The sequence below is a fragment of the Synchiropus splendidus genome, chromosome 15, assembly GCF_027744825.2.
Source record: "Synchiropus splendidus isolate RoL2022-P1 chromosome 15, RoL_Sspl_1.0, whole genome shotgun sequence".
Taxonomy (NCBI): Eukaryota; Metazoa; Chordata; class Actinopteri; order Syngnathiformes; family Callionymidae; genus Synchiropus; species Synchiropus splendidus.
In genome coordinates, this window is record NC_071348.1 from 119,365 (window position 1) to 144,920 (window position 25,556).

General features: G+C 51.9%; 1 protein-coding gene across 4 annotated transcripts; it reads right to left on the minus strand.

Moving 5' to 3' along the window:
- Window positions 1–860: 860 nt before the first annotated feature.
- nbeal2 (neurobeachin-like 2) lies at window positions 861–24,939 on the minus strand. Of its 4 annotated transcripts, none has more exons than XM_053844183.1 (54): window positions 24,531–24,939; window positions 18,787–18,875; window positions 18,555–18,719; window positions 17,828–17,909; window positions 17,593–17,705; window positions 17,415–17,497; window positions 17,265–17,350; window positions 16,883–17,186; window positions 16,697–16,803; window positions 15,920–16,006; window positions 15,122–15,205; window positions 14,236–14,334; window positions 13,554–14,173; window positions 13,355–13,487; window positions 12,960–13,079; window positions 12,564–12,894; window positions 12,352–12,434; window positions 12,182–12,274; window positions 11,607–11,778; window positions 11,411–11,544; window positions 10,859–11,018; window positions 10,664–10,766; window positions 10,451–10,601; window positions 10,093–10,248; window positions 9,868–10,027; window positions 9,458–9,546; window positions 8,702–9,370; window positions 8,453–8,634; window positions 8,065–8,221; window positions 7,567–7,695; window positions 6,815–7,138; window positions 6,346–6,495; window positions 6,119–6,276; window positions 5,664–5,788; window positions 5,475–5,592; window positions 5,239–5,396; window positions 5,048–5,181; window positions 4,861–4,968; window positions 4,693–4,788; window positions 4,502–4,626; window positions 4,307–4,447; window positions 4,108–4,238; window positions 3,931–4,040; window positions 3,749–3,866; window positions 3,577–3,674; window positions 3,391–3,504; window positions 3,133–3,329; window positions 2,828–3,000; window positions 2,547–2,641; window positions 2,150–2,266; window positions 1,834–1,995; window positions 1,616–1,764; window positions 1,419–1,554; window positions 861–1,363 (listed from the first exon to the last, which is right to left on the minus strand). In XM_053844183.1, the coding sequence occupies exons 1-54, from the start codon at window positions 24,579–24,581 to the stop codon at window positions 1,265–1,267; spliced, it is 8,328 nt and encodes a 2,775-aa protein (XP_053700158.1). In that variant the 5' UTR covers window positions 24,582–24,939; the 3' UTR covers window positions 861–1,264. The 4 variants fall into 4 exon arrangements, with proteins under 4 accessions (XP_053700158.1, XP_053700157.1, XP_053700155.1 ...); XM_053844182.1 differs by having other exon boundaries at window positions 8,453–8,637; XM_053844180.1 differs by having other exon boundaries at window positions 4,693–4,968; window positions 8,453–8,637.
- Window positions 24,940–25,556: the final 617 nt, after the last annotated feature.

Below are 25,556 nucleotides of genomic sequence, written 5' to 3' on the forward strand. Positions count from 1 at the left end.
ACTTTTGTTTGAAAACCAAAACAGTATTTGCCAAAGATTGAGCACTTTGTATGCAAGATATTCTTCACTGTTGCTCCAGAATCCAACCTTCTTCAGCGTAGCTGAAGGTTTTACAAGGATCGCTCTCGACAGCCCGTCGACCAGGAAGGTCCACGTGAAGGTCCGGCACGGCAACTACCCCACTGAGACGACGTCTTGATCTTGACTGACAACGACGCTCCGGAGGAAGTGCAGTAAAGGGGCCGGGGGGGGGGGGGGGTTGTTGACACAGACTCGTTGCAGGGTTGTTGCCTCCTGACCAGGAACAACTTGATGACAATAGAGGTCCGGCCCCAGGTCCACAGAGGTCAGTGAGGTGTCGACCCCTCCCGCCATTGTCCGGCCACATCAGAGGCTTGTGTTTGCCCGGGGGCCACTTTATATCCCTCCTCCCTGCTCAGTGTTTACGAGGAGGCCGACAGGATGTCGGGCCCACCAGGAGATCAAAGCCCCCTCTGACCTTTTCAACTGTATTGCTGTTAACATCTCAGACAGCGGATCTCAGCTCGTGGCCTTATAAGGACACCAACATCTACGGCAAGGTAAATCTCGTGGGGAAGCGCCTTCACGGAGCAGAGAGCGATCCGACTGGAGGAAATATGGCCGCCACTCCCAGCCCCGTGTCATGTGATCCCACTCCAGCGCGTGCGATTCATGTTTCCACTGAGGGAGAAGCGGCTTGTTGTCTGGATCTCCCTCCGCGCGTGTGTCGACGACTCGGCCCTCGTGGCAGCCGTGACCACATGAAAGACGCCGGCAGGAAGTGAGAGACTCGCATGTTTCACGTCCTCGAATGTTTTCAGCCCGACACAAACAGGCGACACTCTCTTTCACACAAGGCACTTTTTTAAAACACTCACAGAGGCCGTGTCAGGCCAGAGAGACTCCCCCTTCAGGCGACACACGCTCATAACACATGCAGATGATCCCGCCCCGCTTCACAGCGCCCCCACGCGTTACTCACTGGTATTGCAATAAAAATCTGACGACAGCTTCTGTAGTTTCAAGTTTCCAGGAGTTTTTTTTTTTTTTTAAAGATGCCAAAAAACGGCTTTTTTAGGACATTCAATGCTCTAGGCCGAATAAGCTCTGCTCTGTCCACCATACAAGGCCACTCTTTGGACTGAAGCTGATCTTAAACAGTGCGCATCTAAAAGCGTGGGATCCTTCCGGACGAAAAAGTGCGGAGTGTTGCTCTCTCACAGAGACGAGTGGTCCAGGACGGCTAGTCGGCTGTGGGTACGTACTCGGTTTCACCGGCTGACACCTGAGAGATGCGGCGCGTGGAGCCCCAGAGGCGGCGGGAGAACTGTCCGGAGCGAACCTGCCACAAACGTCACGTTACTGCCGGCTAACTGGCACGCAAGCGCCTGCCTCACCTCCTCTGGCTTCCCTGCTCCCACCACGATCAGCTTCCCGTCCTCCAGCCCCACCAGGATGTGGCTGTGCTCTTTGGTGACAAACACACTCCTCACTGCGACCTTCAAGGCCAATGGGGTCACCGCGGCGTCCAGGCTGCAGAGCAAAGCACTTCACTTCACCAAAACGTCCAACACACAAGCCGCGGGGCCCTCACCTGCTCAGGCGGAGGACGTGCAGGTTCCCCAGCCTGGTGCCCAGGAGGACGTACTCCGAGACCAGGTGCAGAGCCGTCACGTGCTCCTCGGTGGAGAGGGACGACTGCAGACGGCCGTTGACGGAATAAACGTGGAGGGAGTCTCGGCCCTGCGCGAGGAAGCATAGCGGCGCTCGGCCTGGGCTACAAGCGGAGGAGCTTCTGTTTGGAACACGCACCCTTCCGTGGGACAGTTCCTCCAGCGAGGTCTGGACCACAATGTGGCCTTCCAGGCCGACCTGAAGCGCGGAGATCTGAGCGGGCCCGCAGCCTGGGCTGGGCGGCCGCAGCGTTCGCAGGAACAAGCCTCGCCTGACCGTGTGAACGATCACAGTTCCGTCCTGAAGGTGGACAGGACACAGCTGAAGCACACGGGTCGCGTCCGAGGAGTAGACGACAGTTTAACTGGGGTGTTTGGGGAGCAAATCTTCCAGACACACTCCATGTTCACTCATGTGGTGGGCCTGCAGCAAGAGAAGGAGGAACGGGCCTAACCTTTGACCCTGAGACGGCCATGTCCAGCTCGGTGCTGATGGCCACACATGTGACCTCCTGCTCATGTCCACAGAGAACCTGCACGGGTCGAGGCGACAGGTTGCTGGAGAAGCCGCCCTGGTGGGAGAAGTGCAGCAGTGTCAGCAGATCCAGTGTGTGTGTGTGTGTGTGTGTGTGTGTGTGTGTGTGTGTGTGTGTGTGTGTGTGTTAATATTTTTGCGTGGACCAATCTCAAGAAACTGATCTTCTGAGGACAAAGGTCAAAACAACTGGGTTTCAGACTGGTTGAGGTCAGCCATTTGTTTTAGATGGTTAGGTTTCGAGGCCGGGGAAAGGGTGATGTCCATGACAGTCCTCGCTAAGATAGGAAAACAAACGGGCGTGCATGAAACGGCACCTGCTGTAAAACCTGCCACACGATGCAGGATGTGTCTCTAGAGCCAGAGATGAGGTAGATGCCGCACAAATCCAGCGCCAAGCAGGTCACCACATCTTGAAGGGAACACACGAGTTAGTCATATGATTCTCTCCACACCTGTGCAGGTGGGCAGCGTCACCCGCCACACCGCCTCGGAGGAAAGCAGAGTGCAAACAAACTCCACGCCGAAAGGTTTCCTCAAACACTCCCGAGGTAGCTAGCAACGAGTCATCCTGCCGCGCCATGCCGGAGCTCCTCACCGATGTGTCTGCAGATCCGGCCCACCAGCTTGCCCTTGCCCAGCTGCGTCACGCGGAGACTGGAGTCCCAGTGTCCTCCACTGAAGAGCAGCCGCCCGTCGTTGGACACCACCAGGACCTGAGCACTGATGTCCAGCCCCGGGGAGAAGGGCCCGCTTAGAAAACGCTGAGTTCTGCAGACGATCAAACCAGGATCAGATCATAGTGTCTACAAACGGCAGCTCAAAAGTTGGCCTTCATCTGATGTTCGCGAAGTAAGACCCAGCAGTAAATCAGCAGACGTGAAGGCCAGCTAACTCACTCACTTTGGGTTGCTGAGGGTGGGGTCCTTGGTGAAGGTGAAGTAGTTGGCGATGTTCTTGTCGTACGGCAGCCAGCTGTGCGTTCCGATCAGGCCGTTGGAGCTCACGCTCACCAGAGTGTCTGCGTCCTGGATGATGAACGAGTGGTTCTGGTTCTTGGGGACGACGGCCTGGACCAGAGGATGGCCGTCGCTGACCACCTGCCGGGTAAACAGCCGGCGTCAGCGTCTGGCCGGCTTCTCCGGACCATTTGGCACCAACCTCCACAAAGGGCCGGAGCTTGTCCAGCCTTTCGAAGATGTTGGCGGGCACGTTGTCCATCCGGGCCTGCCGCCGCGCCGCGTTCTCAGCGGACATGCGAGGAGGGTGTGGCTCCTGTTCACAGACAGGGGAGTCACAGCTGCCCTGCCGAGGTCAGAGACGGTGGGGGAGCGAGCAGGGACGCACCTTCAGCAGCTGACAGGGCGTCTGCCCGAAGTTGCTGATGATGCCCTCCAGGGCTTTACGCTCGTTCTCATCGGCCACAGCATCCAGGTCCACGGCGCCTGCGGAGCAGAACTCGGAACACTCGAGCCCGGCTGAGGAGGCTTGACGTCCTCTGAGATCAGCAGCCCCTCACCCTCGTACGTGCAGTAGTAGAAGACATTGAGCGCCTTCACCGCCTCCTCTCCTCTCTGCTTGTAGCCGAAGATCAGGTCGATCCACTCGTGCAGGTGGTTGGACACGTGCTCGCACTCCTGCGGAGCAGCACAGCGGCCGCCTGGGTTCGCATGACTGGAACGTGACATCAGGATCTCTCACCAGAGCGTTCCTGTGTTGCCGGATGAAGTCTTCTCTGGACTTGGCCCAGCGAGGCAGCAGGACGTCGTCCACCGGGTCCTGGGAGATCTGCAGCCGTCCCAAATCGAACCCTGCCAAACAGCCACGCGGCAGGTTGAGGACCACCCCGCAAAGCGCTGCTGAGGAGAGAGCCCCTACCGTTCATGTTCTGCAGGAACTCGGGGAAGTAGAAGAACTCTGGGATGAGCTCTTTCACGTCGGCGGGACTCTCCATTCGAGCTTGCCAGGCGGCGGCCACCGAGTGAAACTGCCGGTCGGCGCAGTCAAATCTGGAGGACCGCAGGAAGAGCTTGAGGACGAGCGGAGCGAGGCGGACGCGCCCGGGTTCCTCGCCCACCTGCCGCTCTGCAGCTGGATGTGCAGCGTGGTGAAGGGCTCCATGCGGATCATGTAGTGCATGACGCCCGCCGCGTTCGAGTAGTGTGTGCCGTAGTGGAACTTGTCGATGGTTCCCGTCGGATCCTCGAAGCTTTCGTACCTGGGAACGTGAAACCCTCAGCCTCCCGGACTCACGGCCGCTCGTCCCACTTACTTCTCCTTCACAATCTCGGCGTGTCGGGGGTTCACGACGCTGACAGGCTTGGACAGGTCTCTGAAAACCAGTGGGTCCTCCAGGTCCAGCTTCGGGGAGGTGTAGTCGCACAGGATCCAGGGAAACTGCCGGGCAGGAAGGACTCACTCTTCATGGACGCCAACCACAGGGAAGGTCAAGCCTTGTCCTACCACGGGGTACTGCGACAGGTCGTTGTAGGTGCGTCCAGCGATGGTGTTCAGTTGCATCAAATACTCAAAATTGGAGATCTCTCTGTAGACCCATTTCTGAGCAACATGGGGCGGGTCATCAGTGGGCGAGCACGCGATTTCAAAGAGCAAACGCGATGAAGCAGACACCTGCGTGAGGCCCGACGCCTTCAGCAGCTCCTGAGGCGACCGGGAGCCGAAGTAGAAGAGGTTGGGAGGGCGCAGGCCCAGAATCCTGGAGTAGACTTTGTTCCGTACCTGAGAAGGAAGCGGCGGTACAGAGACACACTCACCTGGGGAAACACTTGGCCATAAAAGTCTCGCCGGCAAAGATCACCTTCTTCCTGAAGTTGACAAAGTAATGCGCCTGGTCGATGAAGAACAGCTCCAGCGCAGAGCGACGCAGGTTGTAGCGCCTCAAGTGGACCTCTCGGAGCTGCGACAGCGGCCTCTTGAAGTCGAACCCAATCCCTGCCGGAGCAAAGAAACTGAGGCTGGACCTGGTGCCCAGCGTATTGGGCTTCATACCTTCTTCGGTTTCCTCTTTCTCACTGCTCCCATCGTAGAAGTAGAGGTGGTGCGTGGTGACCTCCAGGCGGCCGGGAATCACAGCCACGATGGTGATGAGCTCGCAGTCTTCAGACAGAACCAGCTTCTCCTTCTGGTTCTCATCCTCCTCTTCGGCCCTGACGCCAAAGACACTTGAGGCACTCGGCAAGCGAAGAAGGCCGAGGCGTCCGAGACACTCCCTCGATCGCACTTACTTCTTGTCCAAGAAGACCAGATCCTCCTCCTCCAACTGATCCTCCTCCATGTCGCTCACTTTGGCTTCCTTAGCTACAGCTAACGGGATCGGATCAGAGCTGCGAGGGCTGTCGGCTCCTGGAGAACAGACAGAACATCTACAGCACCGATCACGCGGCCGACTGATGACCAGCGAGTCGGTGACGAACCCATGTTGTCCCGCTGGGCACTGGCCTCCACGTGGGCGTCGTAGTGGTAGTTGGGCACCAGTTTGAGACGCATTTTTGAATACGTCTCTGCACTGGACAGCGTCCACTTGGCTTCTGGCTGGACTCTGGAGAGATGGAGAGAACATCAGCGTCACAGTATCAGATGTGAAGGATCAGCCAGCTCCATGGATCCGTCTAATGATGAGCTACCTCCATCCAGGAGTGAGAAGTGAGGGACCCGAAAATATCTAGCTGGATCCAAGAAGCTCAAAATTCTCAGGACAAAGTTAGAGATGCTCCAGCTAAGAAGCCCTTGATCTCCTTCCTACTTCGTCGCAAGTCACTGGAATTTTGAACAAGAATGGTTTTTCATCTCCAATAACAGCATGCTACAACGCTACTTTGTTGCCGGAGGGAGACTGTCACCGCTCGCGAGCTCAATCACCCGCACGAACCTTTGAGCCCAGGCTGCTCTCTCACTGCTCAGCAGCCTCCGAAGAGCTTTCCAGTGCTGCAGCACCACCCCCTGTTGGCTGGAGCTCTGCTTCTGCCCACCGCTGTATCTGTTGTTTTCACTGCGAACTCGCTTGAGGAAAGGGTCGAGGACCAACTCCTGGGGGAACGTAGATGGGAAAGAGAGATTTTGGGGATTCCACAAGTCCTTCTGAGAGGTGACACTAACCTGGAATTTAGCTTTGCTGTCCGATCTTTCTTTATCCCGCCGTAGGGCCACGCTCATCAGGTCGTCAAAGCAGGAGTTCCAAAAATTGGACATGATGTCATGGCTCCTTCCAAAAGTATCCAACTCGTATTGTTCTGTTGTGGGCCGGACCTGAACAAGGACGGGGGGGAAAACACCAGTGCTGAACAAAACTGAGGTTTGACTGCCGGACGTCAAATTCTCGCACAAACCAAACTGTCGGTCCTGATTTATAGACACACACCTGCAGAACAAACCAACGTGTATCTCTGACCAGAACCAACCGGTCCTTAGACAAACTCTCTCTGAAGACACGCGAGGTGACTGGCCAGAGCAGTATTGAGCAGCACCTAAACTGAACGTTTAATGAGGAGGATAGACATCAAGTTTGGACCCCGGTATCCTCCCCCTACGCGCTCTACCCCCGACCAAACATGGGGCAGGAACTGACCTCCTGCAGATAGAACTCCTGCCACTCCAGCGTGTGTGAATACGCCTTCAGGTCCAAGGCGAAGGTGGTGCTGCCGTTGGTGACGGGGAGGTTCGGCAGCAGTTTCTGGAGGACGACGGGGTCAGCGTGTTGGTCCAGCAGCGTGCGGACAATCTGCACCAACTGAGCCGAGGTGTCGGCGTCACTGCTGTCGGCGTCTTCCGCGCCGTCTTCCGGCCACAAGGGTGGGCCCAGCTGACCCAGCAGGAAGCAGACCTCCTCCCAGCTCAGACACAGGACCGTCTGGAGCAGACTGCGGAGCTTCACCAGAGCCATCCCACTCAGCTGCGCGACAGGTTGGAGAAGACCACGAAACACACGGTCATGTCTCAGAATCATCCGTGAAGATGAACTCGACGACGTTTCTGGTGCTTCATGTGTTTAGAAGGTCTGTCTGTCTGTCACCTGCAGATGAAGTTTTTAAAAAGCATCCAATTGTACAATAAAGACAGGGTCATAACAATGATCCCATGAGAGTAGAAGATGCAGCTGCCTACACCTCTGGTGGAAGAGACCTAGATGATGAGCAGATGGCTCACGACTCTGTGGTCAACGCCGCCATGCTCCCTCCCTGGAATGACTGCTTTTTCTTTAAATAGAAAACCATATTGCAGCAGTTTTTCCTCAGCCAGCGTTATCTGAGTGAAGCTATCCCTGGAATCCCTGCAGATGTGCATTCCTCTGCGGTGCAGCGGCGGACGGGATGGTCTGACCTGCGAGTGCTGCTGTTTGACATAGCCGGTGATGATGCGCAGGCCGATCTGGGCCATCTCCTTCAGCTCCGTGTTGCCGCTGTGCCAGGCCTGCAACCTGTCCAGCAGGTTCACCACCCCCTCAAAGATCTGCAGCACAGCAAGGATTGTCAACAAAAGAGCAGACCAGTTTCCACACCTACGTTCAGTTCGTTGAAATGATTGAGATTACGCCCCACGCTGACCCTCTCGCAAGACTCAACTGACTCTAGACGACGCCTGTAGCGTGTAACCGCACCGCTGAATTAGAAAAAATTCACTCCGCGTTTTTGTAATGTCCCACCGAGGGACAAACAGATGAACATCTGAGAGCACAAATGCAGAGACTGGAAGTTGTAGATTTGAGACTCTGAAGAGTCTAGTCTATAAATCAGAGAGTAGGTAATGGAGAAATGGAGTCTTCTGACATCAGTGAAGACCCGAGCCACTTGTGAGAGTGAGGGTTGGACAGGGTCGTACCTTTTCGCTCCAGAGTGTGCAGTTTTCTGTTCCCTCAGAAAACAGGAAGTCCTGCAGCAGGCGGAGTAGCCTCACCAAGCTCGGGCAGAAGGGCAGGGTGACTCCAGGAGATTGTCTCAGGTCGGACAATGACGATTCCAACATCTCCTCCAGAAGGCTGAGACACAGGCACAAGAACAAAGGCCAACAATCAATTGTGAAACGCTCTCAGGGACAGAAACTACCATGAATAAAGAAGCAACCACGCTCAAGGGTTTAAACCTAAACTGTAACTTTGCCGTACAGTTCCAGTACCAAACAAGTCAACTCGTATCGGTGGGATTTTTGGCAGAGAGGTTGAAGGGCGTGGCTCTTCCTTGTTGCATTGTGCTGCCTCACGGTCACTAACCTGCGTTTGATGTCGTCCGGCGGGCGGACCAGTTGGCAGGAGGAGCCCAGTTTAGTGAGAACAGAGAAGACCTGCCCCCTCTCTCTCCAGACCACGTCCTCCGAGCCCTCGGCAGCGCTGCCACACCACAGGATGGAGAAGATGATGTTGGTGAGAAGGTTGCACAGCTCCTCCTCTGGAGTCTGCTGCGAGGAGAAAACACAGACTTTATTTGAACGGCCTGAACCGAGAACCAAATCAGAGGCGAACCTGTGGATTTGACGTGTTTGAGATGGTATCCCCGATGTGGGCGTCATCGCTGGTGTGGTCCAACACGTTAGACAGACTGGAACTCTTGCGGGGTCTGGGAGGAGGAGGGAACGCTTTGGAATGCTCTATAGGAGACGGTGTGTTGGCCAGACTGCCTGCTGGGTTGGTGCACTCGCTCGCGCTTCCCAATTCTAAATCAAAGGGCGAGCTTCCAAACGGGGAGAGCGGCTGGTATTCCCTGCCCTCGTCCTCGGGCCGACAAGAAGTGATGTCAACGGCATTGGAGAGGGAGGAGGACTGACTCTCCTGGTCCATGGAATCGAACGATTGAAAAGGTGTGCTGCCAGTGAAGTTTTTCAGCTGGCTTCCATCAGAGGGCGACTGTGAGGAGTCGGCTTCAGAGACCCCCTGCTGGCCACCTTCGTCCTCCTTCTCCATGTCCCGCGAGGAGCAGTACTCCAGGTAGACGTCACTCTCAGGGAACTCCAGGCTCAGAGCCGGCTCCCTGACCAGGGGAGGTCTCTGCTTCTGCCCGTACGGAGGAAGGGTGGTGGCAGTGAAGGACTCGTAGGACTCTTTCACATAGAGCTTTGTGAGAACGTCCTGCCAACCGGGCTGTTTGGCCAACTGCTTCATGTAATCCTTGTTGGAGTAGAGGAGATGAAAGAGCTGCGGGACGGAAGAAGAGAAGAACAGGTCAGCTCAAGCGGCAGCTTCAAAGCTGCCAGTTATTTTGTCATTATTCCGACGACTGACCTTGCGGCAGACATCTAATCGGACGGTGAGATCCGCTCTGTGGGACAGACTCACCACAGCCAGGAGGTCTCTGAAGTTCGGAGAGGCGTCTGAAAAAACAAGGTCGAGGGCGGCTGTTGGGGAATGCTTGTAGAAAAGTCCGGAGAGGCCAAATGCTTCAACAAGGTCCATGAAAATATCAGCGTAAAACATCTGCACGTCAATACCAAAGCACACCACTAGAGGTCATCTGACTGAGGCACGAACCTATATCCCCTTTCCTCACATTCCCCATCGTCTTCAGCACCTACCAGCTGCTTCAGAAACTTGAAGGCTGTTGTTGGTCTTGGCAGACCACACTCGGCCCCCAGGCCTTCCCTTTCACACATCTATACCCTTCAACTTGAAAACGCCAACAGGTCTTCCGATACCTGTTGCAAGGACCTGCTCGTACAGACATCGCACCGTCGTCATCGTGACCGGAATGTCTTCAAGGCAGAATACCAGACCGAGATAGCCACAGTCCCTCAGCTTGACGCGATGCTTGTGGCGTTCGGACACTCGTTCACTCTTGATGATTTTGTACAAAATCTGCAGGGTGACAAAGTGTGAAACGTCACCACACCAGAGTTGGAGGCGGGAGTGGACGTTCTCACCCGGAATACCCTCTCTCGAGCCCCGTCTCCAAAAGTGGGGTTGAGGAGGAGGCTGTATAGGTGTTCGACTCCCCAATCCAGCAGCACCGTCTGGACGTGCTCACGAGGAGGACTGGTCCTCAGCAGCTCGTACAGAACGTCCAGCGCTTTCCCCACCTGATGCCGAGAGAGCGGCCGAAAAACAAGCTTCGTAAGTTACTGTTTACACAAGAGCAGCTCGTTGCTTCCATGTCCGCTTTTTTTCCCCAAACACGGTTTTGCATCGCACCATATGAGTCAGTGGTCAGGTTCAATTTTGTATCGGGAAACAAAATACATCCCTTGTCGCTGACGGCCATGAATGAAAGATTTAGCTCACCTGCTTCTCCTCCCCAGCGCTCAGAAGGAAGGCCAGAAGACTGTGAAGTTCCTCTGATGTGGGAGACTTGAGGAACTCTTTCAGCATACCAAAGAGAGCGTCCTGCACCGCACGCTTGTCTTCTGTCAGAGGGCTGCCGTCCTTCTCAACACTGCACATGACACCACAGTCGATGACGCACGTGTCGGCGCAGCTGCAGCAGCAAAGACCGACCTGTAGTAAGTACGGATGGTGTCCAGGACATACTGCACTCCGTATTTTCTCTTCAGGTGGTGCTTCCCTTTGTTGATCTCGCACGACAGGAACTGCACGTGAGCTTGAACACAAGACGTTCTCTCGTCAGTGAGGGCACTGGCTGCGTAGAGCTGCTCAAGCAGTGCAGGGGCCGTAAGAAGGTGAATCACTTACACAAGCAAACGGCAAGGTGGCTTCTGGTCCAGATCTTGAAGTCAAAGAGCAGGTGCTGGTAGAGCTGCTGTAGCAGCAGACTGTTGCCTTCACTGAAGACCTGCTTGAGCAGCTGTTGGCAGGCCATCAGCACTTTAATGTCCATCATGCTGCCGGGAACCTACAACCAGAGGGAGACGACCTGTTGCTGTTCTGAGTGGCTTCATCGTCTGTGGTCGTCGGGCATGTCCCGTTTTGAGACATCTACTGGCAGTGTGTGTGTGTGTGTGTGTGTGTGTGTGTGTGTGTGTGTGAGTGTGTGTGGGCCAGCATATCTTGTTTGTTAGTGGGACTGACAGATGGATCAGTGGCTTCTGAGGTGGCTTCAAGATCCTGGTAAAGAAGGAGCTGAGCCAAAAGGTCTTTTTAGAAGCAGGTTGACCGGTCATCACTTGAACGAATGAGGGATCATTTCCTCGGATTCTTTCTAACCTGGCTTTCCAGCTCTTTAAAAAGTGTCTTATTTGCTTGGCCTCTTGATTCCTGGATGACAGAGATTTTTTGCCTTCTTACTTTGCTGAGCATGGCGCCGATGATGCTGGGGCCGTGGCACTGCAGCAGACCTTCTTGGTTGACGGGGTGGTGCTGAATCAGATTCTTCACCATCAGCAGGAAAGCCGCCACGCTGTTCTTCTCCAGCCGCACGTCTGGTGACACTGACAATGAGCCGTGGCTCCACACAGACACGCAGCACTGCGCCCAGGTTTACCAGCAGACTCCTCCAGTGGCAGCAGCATGGCGGCAGGCCCCCGAGCAGAGGTCAGCTCCGGCCCCAGCAGGTCAGCCGTCTCCTGGTCACCGTCAAAAACCGGCTCGGCCTCACACAGCTGCTCCAGCAGAGGCAGCGTGACGCCGACGCCACCGACCACATTGATGACATCCTGGAAACACGTCAGGGCAGGCAACACAAATACACTCACGTTGGCTTCCACAGATTTTAAACACAACTACGACACCAAGAGGAAAATGAGACCATGATAATAACTATAAACACGAGCAAAAACGCACTCTTTCTTTATAATCCCAAACCGAACGAACAAACCTAAACATGCCTTACAGCTTGATTAATAGACATTTCCAGACCAATTTAAATCAAGTCACATTTACAGTCACTGAAATCACAGTTAACCAAAATGCATCTTGCTAAGAGAAGATGACTCTATCTGAATCAAAATCTCCACAGGTAAAATAAAAACATAACACTATATTGATCAAAAGTGTCACTGAAAGCCACAAAATAAAATGAAAACTAAAAACATTTTACTGAATGAATGAAAATCTGACCTTGATGTCCCAGTTCACGACCCTGTGCCCGGTCAGCCTGCCGTCGTATTGGTGGTTGGGAGACAGATCCAGGCATTTCTGACTCTTGAAAGCCTAAAAGACACGAAGAGAAAGCAGGACTGGGTGATGGAGGGTCCTTTGATCTTCGAGGCATGTTGGTGTTCAGTCACCTGGGGAGTGTAGTAGAGAAGGAGTTTGCCGTTGAGGTCAGATAGCTCGCCGTCCGCTTTGAATAAAGACACGTGATTGGGTCCTGTGAGGGAGAGCGGAAGGCACGTTCACAGAGAGGATCAGCCGCCACCCTGCATCTGTTTAGCATCGATGACGTGGCATTCGACTGGCCGAGCGGGATGGGAACAACCACCCCGCTGTAAGCACCCACCTGCACTGTGGAGAGCTTTTGTCTGGTTGGGCAGCAGAGCCTCGTGGCAGATGAAGGCGGTGCCCAGTAGTCCATCTAAGGAGGAGGGCGTCCCCCACTCTGTGTCCTGCAGACCAGCTGATATGGTGTGAACAGAGGAGTCAGTCAAAGACCCCCAATGACCTGCTGCGAATGATGCAGGGAAAGACTGGGATCGAATGAGCGAAGGGCCGCTGGGAGGGAAGGAGAACTCTGCCGCCGGGGTGGAGGGTGTGGAGGAGGACAGAGTCGGGGAAGTAGAGGTGATAGTGGTTCTGTGGCCGGCGGAGCCGATGCAGCAGGACGTGAAGGGCTTCAGGAGGAAGACAGCTGAGGTCAGGCTCATGCTAAAGTCCCGTCTAAGAGCAGGAAATCTACCTCGCTGAAGGACGGGAAGCGAAGCTGAGAACTTTTACAGAGCTTCCCATCGATGTAGATGTTGACCAGGTTCTGACCGAACGGGCGGCGGCCAGGGACGTGGACGATACCGACCGAGTGCTGAAGGAGGGAGGAAGTAACAGGCGTGAACTGAACACAAATCTGGGATCAAAGGACAGTCTGCAGACCACGTCAGGTAAACACAGATCCATCGGTGCGCAGACTTCCACTCAGTCTGTGATGCACCAGAGAGCCGGAACATGACATATGCATGCAAAACTCACTTTGATAATGTCTTTTGATACAAAGAAAAGTCTCGATATGATAAGAAAAATCTTCCATCATGAGAAGATCTCTTTGAAAACGGAACCAGTTTGGAATAAAGCTGCACTCACCCACGACGAGTCCACAAGCGGGTGCTCTGGCAGCGACACTGCCATGTACTCCTTCTTCGTGCAAACAGCAACGACCAGCACGCCGTCCACGGTGAAAAACGCTTCCAGTCCAGTCCCACTGGCGGTGAAGAAACTAGGGACACACAAAAGCACAAGACATTAAACAGGTTAAATGAGACTCACTGAGGTCGGTCCTCACCTGTAGAGCTGCTTTCTGCGCAGACCTTTGGCCACGTCGTGCGGACCTCTTGTCGCGGAAGGCCGGCGGTTGCCGAGTTTGGAGTAGTGCAGGCAGAGCCAGGCATGGAAGGCGAAGCCACTGCCCGGCCAGCGCTGGACCGTGGGCACCATGATCCCGGCCATGGGAGGTGTGAGGTCAAAGTACTGCAGCGCGCTGTCCTGACCTTTCCTCGCGGCTATGGCAGACAGCACTCGGACAGCGCGCGCGCAGTAAGGGTGCACCGATCCCGCAACATCGCCCTGATCCACTCTCAGCAGTCTGAGCAGGCTCTTCAGCTCCTCCGGTCTCAGACACAGTGAGCCCAGGTCCCGCAGCAGGCCGAGCAAGGCGTCTGCACACTGCCAGTCCAGACTGCGAGGCTGAGAGAGAACCTGCAGCAGAGCGCCCACCATACCGGCCTCCACAGCAGTGGTCCGGCAGGACAGAGAGCCGCCACACACGGTCGCCAGCCACTGTGCCACCAGCAGCTGGAGGTCCCTCTGACCACTCAGGTCAGGGAGCCATTGCAGGAGAAGAAGAAGAGGCTGTTCGTTACCAATTCCCAGGTGGCGAGCATGAGCGTGCTGGCCCTCCACCACCTGCGGCACATCAGACTTGAGAAACCCACTGGTCTGCAGCGAGAGGGACGGCGGCTCCTCACCATGTTCATCAGCTCCTGCAGCAGACGCTTGGAGGGGAGGCCGTGACTCCGGAGCACATCGAACAGCTGCGAGTAGCCGATCCTCTCCTTGAAAATCTCCTGGAGGTGAAGACAGGCACACAGTCACCTGGGACGCACATGGTCAGGAGCGCAACACTTCAACAAGCTAAGATCAGCACGTAAGACAAAGATGCCCACAGCATAACTCAGCGAGTCGGCTTGTTCTGGAGGAACGACACGCCAAGAAGGTCAAGTCACGTGTTCCTCACACTCTGAGGGGTGGTGAGCTGGGCGTGTCCAACTGTGAGGAGGAGGTCATGGGGCAGACCCAGGACACGCTGGGACCAGCAAACTAGTCCCACAGAAGAGCTCTCTGCTTCACTGACAGACTAGAACGTCTAGCTTCTACTTGACCGTTCTCATAGCTCCTCAACACAATATGCTTTCTCTAGACGCTCTGACTGATCTGAAGGGCCCACGCTGGTTACCTCAAAGGTGTGGAAGAAAGTCTAGTCATTGTTGCAGGCCATGGTGCAAACAGATCATATAACATAAGATGATTTTCTCTGTTTTTTTTTTTTTTAGGTCAGAAATCTGGCCACTGACTTTGTTGGCCTTTGAGCACCACTAATGGCGGATGTTCATGAATCTAAAACAGTGGTTCTTAACCACCAGTTTCATATGCTCATTCACCGAACCCTTCTTTAGTAAAAAATAAAATATGATACACTAACTGCAGACTAGACTGAGGGGTGGACCTCTGCGGCGGAGGCTCCACCGAACCCCTGAGACCGACTCACCGAACCCCTAGGGTTCGATCGAACCCAGGTTAAGAACCACTGATCCAAAATGTTGAGCAAAACACAACTCACGATTGTGTGCCTACCTTGGCAGACGGTGAGTTGCTCATTATAGCAGTCAGCACTCCCAGAGCATGGACGGTAATACTGTCCGAGCCTTTTTCCCACATCTATAAAGCAAGGGAAACATAAGAGGTCACTGACAGAGAAACAGGCAGGACACCAGCAGCCCAGAAACGGAAGGAATTCATTCTGAATGAAGACAAACACAAGGCCTATCCAGGCGAATGTGCTAGAACAAGCACCTTTCTGTTCATTCCTGATAAGTCCCAGCATGCAGTCACAAAGCCAAACACCAAGAACACAGACTTGAACCATCGACAAGTTGGGCAGGAGGAAAACAAGCAGGAAAACTCCAGGCCGAGAGCCAAGTCTCGCACACAGGCACCGCCAGTCACGCAGCATGCACTGTTGGAGGAGGGACGTGCATTGAGAAACCACCATCCCATGCACCATGAAATACGCAGCGTGACAGCAGGGAATTCAGCCTCCCATTATCAACCAGATACCATTCGAAACTCCCACACAGACTAAACCTGCAGCTGCAGATATGAATCTGAAGGTGATCAAAGATTAAGCCAGTTTAACTACTGAAAGGTAATGGAAAAAAAAAATAAAACAAAAAACAAAATATATATATATATATATATATATATATATATATATATATATATATATATATATACACACACAGTCAGCTTTATTTACTAAAAAGTGCATGTCGGACTTCCTGTCTGTAACTTCCTGTGAAAAAGGTTCAGAGCTCTCAGAGTGAAGGCTGAGTTTCCTGCTGACAGACATCAACATTGAGGGGAAGAAAGTACCTGCTGCACTTCGACCTCTGTGAGTAAACTGGTGGTGAGGTCACACACAAGCTCACGTTCCGGCCTGCGCCTGCTGCTCAGAAAGAGCTGCCGGACACAACAACGCACAGAGACACAGGCACACGCACAGATGAGACACAGTCAGTGCGACACATGCATCAAAGCTTTCGGCTCATATTTGGTTTCTACTTTAATACAGAAACACAAAAGCTTAAGGTCAAGCCAGGAAGAAGGAAATATATTGTCTACAAAAAGCTTCCTGAGGCGTAATAAATGTTCAATTCAGTCGTTTTTGTCTTGGAAACTTGATGCTTTTCTTCATTTCACTTGACTTGTTTTGATATTCAGAGAGAGCCGAGTATTTTAGATTTGGATTTTTATGTTTTTGTTTTCTATTTTCTGATGCTTCAATCTTTCTCTTAAGGAAGTAACAGCTCTTTGAATCAGAGGAAGGAAGGCGATGACTCATGCCGACCAACCATTACCAGCGCAAATAAAATGGCTTCAATTAAAAAATAAATCTTTCTTTTGAGTGAAGAACTAAATGAATTGATTCAGACAGCTTAAACACATATGCAGTCACACATATACACGCACATACATACACCCGCTAATTTGCATACGTTAACAAAATGGGAAAACAAAGTGCATCTCAACGGTAACACGAAACAACAGTGCATGAACACATCAGGGGCTCGAGTGGGCGGTGGGCCGACGACCACATGAGAAACGGAAAACACGTGGGAAACACAATGGAGAGGAGGACCGGCGTCTGACCTTGCTGTTCTGAATGAGTCGGAGGATGTGTTCGAAGCAGTTGTTGTTGAGAAAGACGGCCTGCAAGGCGGGCCTGTCGGAGCACTGCAGGATTTCAGGAATCGTCGCTGTGAAACAAGAATGAGAGGAACAAAGGTTGATCTCAAACGCAGCAACAAGACGGCGCCTCACTGCCGCAGAACGTACTCAGCATCAGACTCCGGAGGGAGATCAAGCCGCCCTCCCAACTCTCCCTGTCCAGCTGCTCACTTCGGAGGGGTTGGTTCCAGTTCAGGAGTTGGAAGTAGCTCTCCAGTATTGACCTGATCTCCACTTGTCTCTCTGCAGGGCTGCTGGTGTGCAAGAGGTGCACGACGGAGGTCAGGCACTGCAGGCTCAGTCGAGGGAGTTGGGTGTCTTTGGGTTGACTGGAGGTCTGGCAGCACCAAACCCGAAGGACCGAGAATAGATCTTCCACTGACTGCGGGGTGATGGAGAGAAGGCCGTTCTTCTGGAGGGTAGACAAGCGCGCGGGTCAGGCTCTGAGGGGTGTGTCAAAAAAACGTGAGCGACAGGTTTCCTTGCAGACCTTTCCTCCACTGATGACAGCGCCGAACAGATGAACCAGCCTCAGTCGGAGGAGCTCGGGAAGACGTTCGCTGTCCTTCAGACTTTCTGTCAATTGAAAGTCAACAAGTTGCAGACAAGATTTCTCTTCAAGCCATAAAGCGGGTCACACCGTGAAAGAGAGCAGGCAGCTCCTCTGGCAGCACCAACGGGGAGAACTTGTACTTGTTCCTTTCCGTCAGGCTCACCTCCTCCCTGTGGCAGAAAAGACCCCCGTGACTGCGCTCGAGGGAGACGGAGGGGCGACACGACAGTGGAGATCACAGAAGTTCCCGCCGCCGAACACTCACCCAGCCAGGCGTCGCCTCCACGTCTGATACGGGTCAAAGAGGCTCTCGCAAAGATGAAGCCCGTGGTGAACCACCGCCAGCAGAGATGGCTTGTCTCCTTCTCCTCTTTTCAGCTGATAATGAGACATTGTGTTGTCACAGAACTCTGTCCAGCCACCCAACCCTTCAAACCTGCCCCGGCACAGGAGACTAAGGAAGACTAAGAAGCCGTCTTTTTTGAGGACAAAAGCACTACCTGGTCCAGGCAGTAGCTCAGAAGCTTCATGGTCTCCAACAAGAAGCCCGGGGTCTTGTCTTGATCAATGTTCTCCATTTTCCTAGAATACAAGGAAAGAAAGCGCCAAACTAATGATTTGATAATCCCATGTTAAGAGTGAGGAGTCGACAGGAGGTGAACCTTCACCACTTCAGCCGCAGCTGACTGACAGGTCAGTTCTCACAGCGACAAACTTGGACGTACACAGAGCCGAGGTGTCGCTCATGTTCGGAAGAGTTCATTTGGTCCACACAAGTGTCTGCCAGTGTGAAGCGAAAGGGTTCTTCCACTAGTTACAGCACTCGTTCTCTGAGACTCTCTTTTGCTTCACAGTCTTGTGACTGAAACGTCCCAAATCAAAGTGAGATTTCCATGCCCTCGCCTGTGATTCCATGTGGCTGTGGTGGAAGATGTGCCCCAAGATCCTGGATCATAGAAGCAGCCGCGTATTGACTTGCAAAAGTCCATCTCCTCAGCAATTTTTTCACATGAACTTTGATCTGTTTTTCTGAAACTTTCACATTCATTTTGTTGAACTAAATCAACTCCCTTGTCATGTGAAACGTCCAGACACCTCTCAGTCAAAGAAAAAAAACAACATCACCTGACTGAACACGAATCTGTGAGGCTTACATTTGAAAAAGAGAAGGAAATGGATGTTACCAGAACGGAAAGTCAGGAGTCTAGTGAGTAGTAAAGTTGTGACCTGCAGACGATGATGAAGAACTTGATGATCAGCAGTGGACGTGGGACGCTGCTGTCCTCCGTCTGGCTCCCGGAGAGATGCAACGCGCTTTGCCACAGCTGGTTGCCGAGCAGAACCAGGACCTCCCTTGGGATCATGGGCACCTCTAGGTTGCACTCCTCCACCCTAGAACCAGCACACAAGAATGAAGGAAGGAGCCAGACATGAGAGCCATCCGCGCACAGCCACTCACCTCCGAGGCTCCAGCGTCTGCACATCAATAAGCCTCTCGAAAGAGGACACAAAGGCTTCCAGCCACTGCTGCAGATAGGCCACATCTTTCTGTCAGTGAGAACGGAGGACAGGTGAGTCCACAACACGGGACCAATCATGATGAGACGCTGTCCCGAAGCTCTCCGTGTCAACACCTGCCGCTGACTAAATCGTACGACCTGCTGTGCGCAACAGGATGTTGCAGAGTTCCTGCGCCCCAGTGATCTGGCCGTGATGTAACATGAAAGAAACGCATATAAAGTGAAGAGTGGGTTGATCCACGAACCGTTTGGAGTCTAGAATCCCTCCTTGCTTCAGATGTTTACGTACATAAATGGCCCTCCACTTGTCCTCGGTTGCTCCCATCCTTATCTCACATTCCAGAGCTGGACCAACACAGCCACGTTTATCGGTGAGGTCCGACAAGAGTCTCCTTCAAATCTTTGGAAGGCTAAGCTTTAATGTTATTAAATATGTAGCAAAACATGCAGGAACTTTTACTTCACTGGGGAATGTCGGGGTGGCCTGGCCCAAGCAAAAGAATCATCCAAGGAACTGGGCTCAGGGACAGAGGGAGCTGAGAAGGAAGGGCACGTCGAGGCCGACCACCTGACAGATACTCAGGGGAGCCTCAGGCCTGTTTGTTTTTCCAACACTAATTTATCTTCTTCCAAGTCCAGAGACATGTCATCCAAGGCCTTCCTGAACACTACTTTTCAAGGGTGACTTTTCACACCCTGACACGCCTCCGATTTAAGGCGAACACTATGTGTTCACCCACAACGACAGGCAGCTCAATCTGACACCACGACCAATGGAGAAAAACAGGTCGCATATTTCACAACTGTGAGTGGATGTGTTGCACCAGAAGAGAAGCACGTTGGTAACATGTTCACATCACATGTAGGAAGCAGCCACAAATACAGATGTACTTTACCAAGCGACACGAACTCGTGAGCTTGTCCATCTCTCATGCCGGGACAGCTGGACGCTCTCTTCTTCCCTGACTCCTCACCAGCAGATCTAACCTCCCAATGTGAAGCAAGACAGCAGGAAATGACATGCCGCTTTAACCAATGTCTACTTCCTTTGACAAACCCCTTCCTCTTCTGGTTAGGTGCGTTGTAGTACAGAGAGGTAGAGTGCTGAGGTTGAAAGATTTGTCTCTTAAACAGAAGTGCCGACCATACTGAAATGAAAGAGCAACCTTTTCAAACAAGGGAGGACAAAGCTGCGACATCTTCATAGGTGCTCCTGCAGGATAAGAGCAGAAGAGGGTGGGGAGCCGGCTTCTCTCTCACCCTGTCTGCACTCTCCTCCTCATCTGACTGATCCCATTCACTCCTCTTCTCCCCACCTTCTCCTCCTCCTCCTCCTCACTCACTTGAAGTCTCCATAGATGAAAAAGGTCTCATTGGTCACCACTGACGTCACAGAACCAAGTTCACAATGGCTGACAAAAAAAGTATGGACCTCAAGCCATGAGTCCAGTGCACAGCTGTGAGAAAACGACACAGTAAAACAACAACAAATATGCATTATTGCCTCCTACAGACAGATGTATATCACATACGGCGGAATATAGAAACCTGACTTGTATTCAGCGAAGAATGCGCCCAGTTCAGAGAGAGAATGCAACATCCTAAATAGAGAATGTGAATCGTATCATGAGCTCACACTGACAATTACACAGTACAATTATAAACACAGCTTTTCTTTCCTCCCCTCACCATTTACTGCACACTGAAATGTGTATGTTGAGGAGGAGGAACACCAGCGTGTTGACATGGTGTTCCTGAGCTGCGAGACGAGCAGACTCACGCTTCAAGGTCATCAAACAAGCTGGGTCCAGCTGACGAGTCTTCAGACTGTCTGAGCTCTCGACTGTGACGTCATGATGATCAATATCTCTCCACAGAACCTCTTCGTTCTCAGACAACATTCAAGCCTTGCTGTGTTCTTCTTGCTCTTCTTTGCTTCACATCCCGCAGGAGTTGTGCAACTGGACTAACCCTAATCCTCTGACAAACGCCATCACGCTCTTTTCTCCCAATGTCAAAATGATAAAACAAAGTGGAAGGCGTTTAGGCTGACCCTGTCCTTCTTCTCTGGCCTGACTCGATCTCCACGCTGAACACTATCAAACAAAGGCACTGTTTACTGAGGAGCGCTTTTTGGACGCAGCTGTTTGACTCGGCATCACGCGACCAGGCTTTTAGCTAGCAGGCTGTCCAAAGTCAAAATCGACCGGTTGGTTTAAAGCGTGGCACTTCTCTGCGGGATCCACCTGTCATCAGCCCCGAGACGTCGCGACGGCTGCGAAATTTCGATCCTATTCAGCGAAACAACCGGGCGGAAACGCTCTTTTCATGGAAGTACTAATGAACGGACAATTAGGGCGTCCATTTTTTTCGTGTTTAGGGTGTCCCTTAGCTACAAGCGGGCACATGACTGACTCGCCAAGAAAACATACTTTCATAAACTAAAGAACGAAGAAGAAGAAGCAGCGGACGTTCATGTGAAAGTGCCGTTAAAGAGACCAACCACGGGACCGGACACGAACGGCGGCGTGAGCTGCTCGCGGCCTGAGCAGCTGTGTCGGCTCTTCTGCTTGGCATTCCGTTCAACAGTTAGACACAATCGGCTCTCTTCTTCTGACAAACACAAGCTCCAGCGTGGCTCCCAACAGCCAGATTTATCAAGTAGATGGTAGATTCAGACACAAAGCCACGGCACGGAGTGAGGAGGAGGACTTGCTCATGATTTCGGGCGGTGCAGCTGAAGAACCTCGACCCACCAACAAGGGCTGGGATGTGTCAAAGTCGGCGTGCGCACAAACTCGCCGAACAGGCAGACAACAAAAACATCACACAAAGAGGCTGCTCTGCACCCAGTCTCCCTTCCATTGTGCTCCAGTGACTCACACGAGGTGGCGACACTTCAGTCACGGAGCCGTCTCTAGACGCCACACACACCGGCAGGAATGTACTTTTGTGCGCGAGTGCTGCTTCTGTTCCCATTGTCTTCATTGTTGAAGCGAAGCTGCTCCCAGATCAGTACACATATGCGGCACATCTGTCGGGCCTATGAGACTAATCCCTTCAATGAAGTTGTCCCTGAACTTTATTGCATTCTGGCGTGAGAGGAAGAACTTCCGCTCTGCATCTGATGACGGCAAACAGTCCTGTGCTGCCAGGAGGTCATGGGACTCAAAAGGTCGAGTGAAAAGACCAACACTCGTTTCATATTCAATATACGCTTTAAAAGATAAAGACTTCATTCAGCATTACTACTGGGCCGCAATATGTCGTGCGCTGACTTACTGGCAGAAAGCATTTCCCGAAGCTCCAACGCATTTAACCCCATCGTGGCTGGCCATTGAACAAAACATTAAAGGAACTTCCCTCCCAGCTTTGCTGTATGCTCCAAAGGGGAATACAGGTTCTCTCAAAAAATATGGTTTGATTATCGAAAACTCTTTGAAGGTATGGCAGCAAATAAAGAAAACCCTGGATGTAAAGCAATTCAACCGAGCCGCCCCCATTTGTTATAATCACGCATTCCCTTCCTCACTCTCAGATCCTGTGTTTCTGATTTGGAAAAGTAAAGGACTGGTTAACATTCGGGACTTATATGTTGACAATATATTCTCATCATTCACCCAACTGCAAGATAGATTCTCACTTCCGGCATCGCACTTCTTCAGATATTTACAAATTAGAAATTATGTTGATGATCCCCCTCACTGCATAGAGTCACTGATGATGACAAGCCGGATGCAAAACACCTGGTCTCTCGCTTCGTCAATGCATTTTCAGAACAGCCAGATACGTCGACACAACATCAAAGAACATCATGGGCAACTGAAATAGGCGTAGAGATATCAGATGAGACCTGGCTAAAGTGTCTGCAGGCTATATGCACATGCTCAATAAATTCCAGACATCAATGAATCCAATTTAAAGTTATTCATAGATTGCATTACTCTCGGGTTAGAGTGCATTCGTTTTATCCTCCCCAAGATGTATTAAGTGTCATCAGAGTGATGGTACACTGACCCACATGTTGTGGTCCTGCACAAAACTGAGGAATTTTTGGGCCCGTATTTTTCAAATTCATTCTGAGATTTTCAGATGCAATATAGAACCTGATCCCAAAGCTGCAATCTTGGGCTGGTCAAAACAACTTGCAGACCTAGGCCGTCTTAAGACCCGTGCATTTTGGTACGGAAGTGTTATTGCAAAGAAAAATATATTGATGATGTGGAACAAGGAAGTCATGGATGATCGTCAAAGAATAAATAGATCACTCAATCTAAAGTGCAGCAACTTTTTTTTTTTTTTTGTTTTTGATTTTTTTCATGGTTGTTTTGTGGTATATACATACAGATGTGTATTATAATTTGTGATTTGTCAGCTATATAAACATATACTAGAGACCATACTCGAGTGAATTATATACTGCAATGTGATTTGTGTTTTCTATTATGTAAAATGTAAAATAAAATATTACAACAAAAAAAAAGATAAAGACTTCATGGTTCAGTATTTTAGCCGAATACTTGGAGGAAATACTGGAAAATGTTTGCAATTTAATTAATTAATGATAATATAGAATTAATGATAATATTTTGATATTTTGTTATTTATCCCAGATTTCAAGGCCCTTTTCAATTTTCATGGAGCCCCTGAGTTTGGTCCGATGCATTGGAACTTCTCGAATGAACCTCACCACACGACACAAAGACCCCCCAGCTTTGCGAGGACACACTTCCTGTCAGTGAAGTTAAAACTCACGCCAACCATCCTCACTCGCTCCGGAGGGTCTGAAGGCTCTGTCTGAGCGAGGGAACGTGAAAGGGAAGTTCCGACGGCAATTCACACGCAGCTGGAGGATGAAGAAAACACACGGAGGGCTGGACTCTGTGAATAGTTGGTGAGTCAGAAGAGGACTGGAGGAGCTCCTACACAAGTGAAGCCCTGGTCCACTGGCCGATCTTTTGTCTCCACCTGCTCTTGCTAAAAAGTCCCCTGACATTGTGTCTAATGGCACACTGATGATTTGACAGCATTTCTGGAAGACCCACACGAGTCACGATGCAGTCGAGAACAGTAACAGAACCGAGAGTGCAACACTTAATGACAGACTAATAACAACCATTGCAGCAAGGCGGATGTCTACTGCCATTCTGGAGGTTCCTCGACACACACTTGTTTGTACCAACTGCTCTATTCTCCGAGCGCTTGTACCATCTCCAGGCGAAACACAACATTTGCAGCAACTCAGAAAGTCTACTATACGAGAGGCAAATATCCAGGTGGTTATTGAATTATAGGCAGGAAAACAACAACCGCTCCCAGAAGAACAGTCACCGAACTCTTGTTAGCCACCTGCAAAATGCTGCTCGCGTAACAGTCGGAACCAATAGGAGTAGAGGGGCCGCATAGAATGACTTCGCGGGCCCACTGCGTCCCCGCGCCGCGGGTTTGACACCTCTGACGGATGGGGCAGGTTAACATTGAGAAGATATTTCTAGGAGAAATGCGCCTGGCTTTTGGTCAAACAGGTTCACGGACAAAGACACAGGAAGCGACAGAGAAACAGGAAGAAGCGACACCTACACAGCAGGTGCGACACCGAACACGCTTTGGAACCTGACGTGAAGTTAGAGGACTAGCAAGAAACCACCATCATCATGTTCCATTCGCAACAGGTGTCACTCACCTTGGTGTAATATAACATCCACAGCTCGTACAGCCTCTCCTTGGACGCCATCCCGGTGTTTTGGTGGCTGTTCGTCCGCGCTTCTTAAGAGACAAAAACTCGATGAAACATGTCCACAAGTAGTTTCCCGCGCGCAGGAGGACGAGGCGCGCTTCTGTCCACCATCCCTGCCTCGCTAGCTCCAGCAGCAGACGCGAATGCGGCCGCAGCGCCGTCGAAGGAACTACAGCCGGAACAAACGCGTCTGCGGCGGAGCAGCCATGTCCGCGTTCAGAGGAGAGGTGCCCGCGGAAGCGCCCGACACCACACAAAATACGACGTAAAAATCATTCAAAAAAAAAAAAAAAATGAGACGGATTGGGTTTCAGTCAGAGACGCTCTGAAGTGAGCAGCAACTCTGTCAACACGGGAATACATTAGCGCGCAGGTAGGCTGCTGTTCTTAAAGGGACACGCACGCATTTACAGGCCCCGCCCACCCGGCTCCTGGTTCTCCAGTCGAAGGCAGTGGTTCTCAACCTTGTTCTCACTCGTTTATGTGCATTCACCGAACCCTTCATAGGTGAAAAAGCCAGGTTTAGAACCACTGATCTAATGACAGTAGTCGCTATTTCCCAGAGAAACACTGAAGCATCTACATCCACCAATCGGAATTATCCGAGGTTGGGTCGCAGAGACAGCAGCCAGGTGTGCTCAGACCAGAGTGGACACGCCCAGGAGGCATCCAAACAACCGCCCGAACTGGCCTCTCCCTTGAGTGGCTCCACGATAGTTTTGTTCCTCTCTAAGGATAAGGATAGGAACATGCATCCACTAGGAAATCGAGAGCTTTGCCTTTCCTCTCAGTGAGTTCTTCATTCAAGACAACGTCCCATCCAGAAGTACGAAGCTACTGTACTCCCACTACTCTTGGTTCTGGGTGTACTCTTGAGTGCTTCATTGTCCACAAATGTAATAAAGAATGGCCATATCTTTGTGTAGAACTATGGAGTATTTTTACGTCACAAAAACAATATTTCTCTTCTAT

What these genes read in the sequence shown, in the direction of transcription:
- nbeal2 (XM_053844180.1), bottom strand. Translation starts at nt 24,581, where the DNA reads ATGGCGTCCAAGGAGAGGCTGTACGAGCTGTGGATGTTATATTACACC. An exon ending in CAGAGGTCGAAGTGCAGCAG is followed by an intron (nt 15,206 to 15,919) that starts GTACTTTCTTCC and finishes CTTGCTTTATAG; the next exon opens with ATGTGGGAAAAAGGCTCGGA. An exon ending in GTTCCTGCAGAACATGAACG is followed by an intron (nt 4,041 to 4,107) that starts GTAGGGGCTCTC and finishes GCTGTTTGGCAG; the next exon opens with GGTTCGATTTGGGACGGCTG.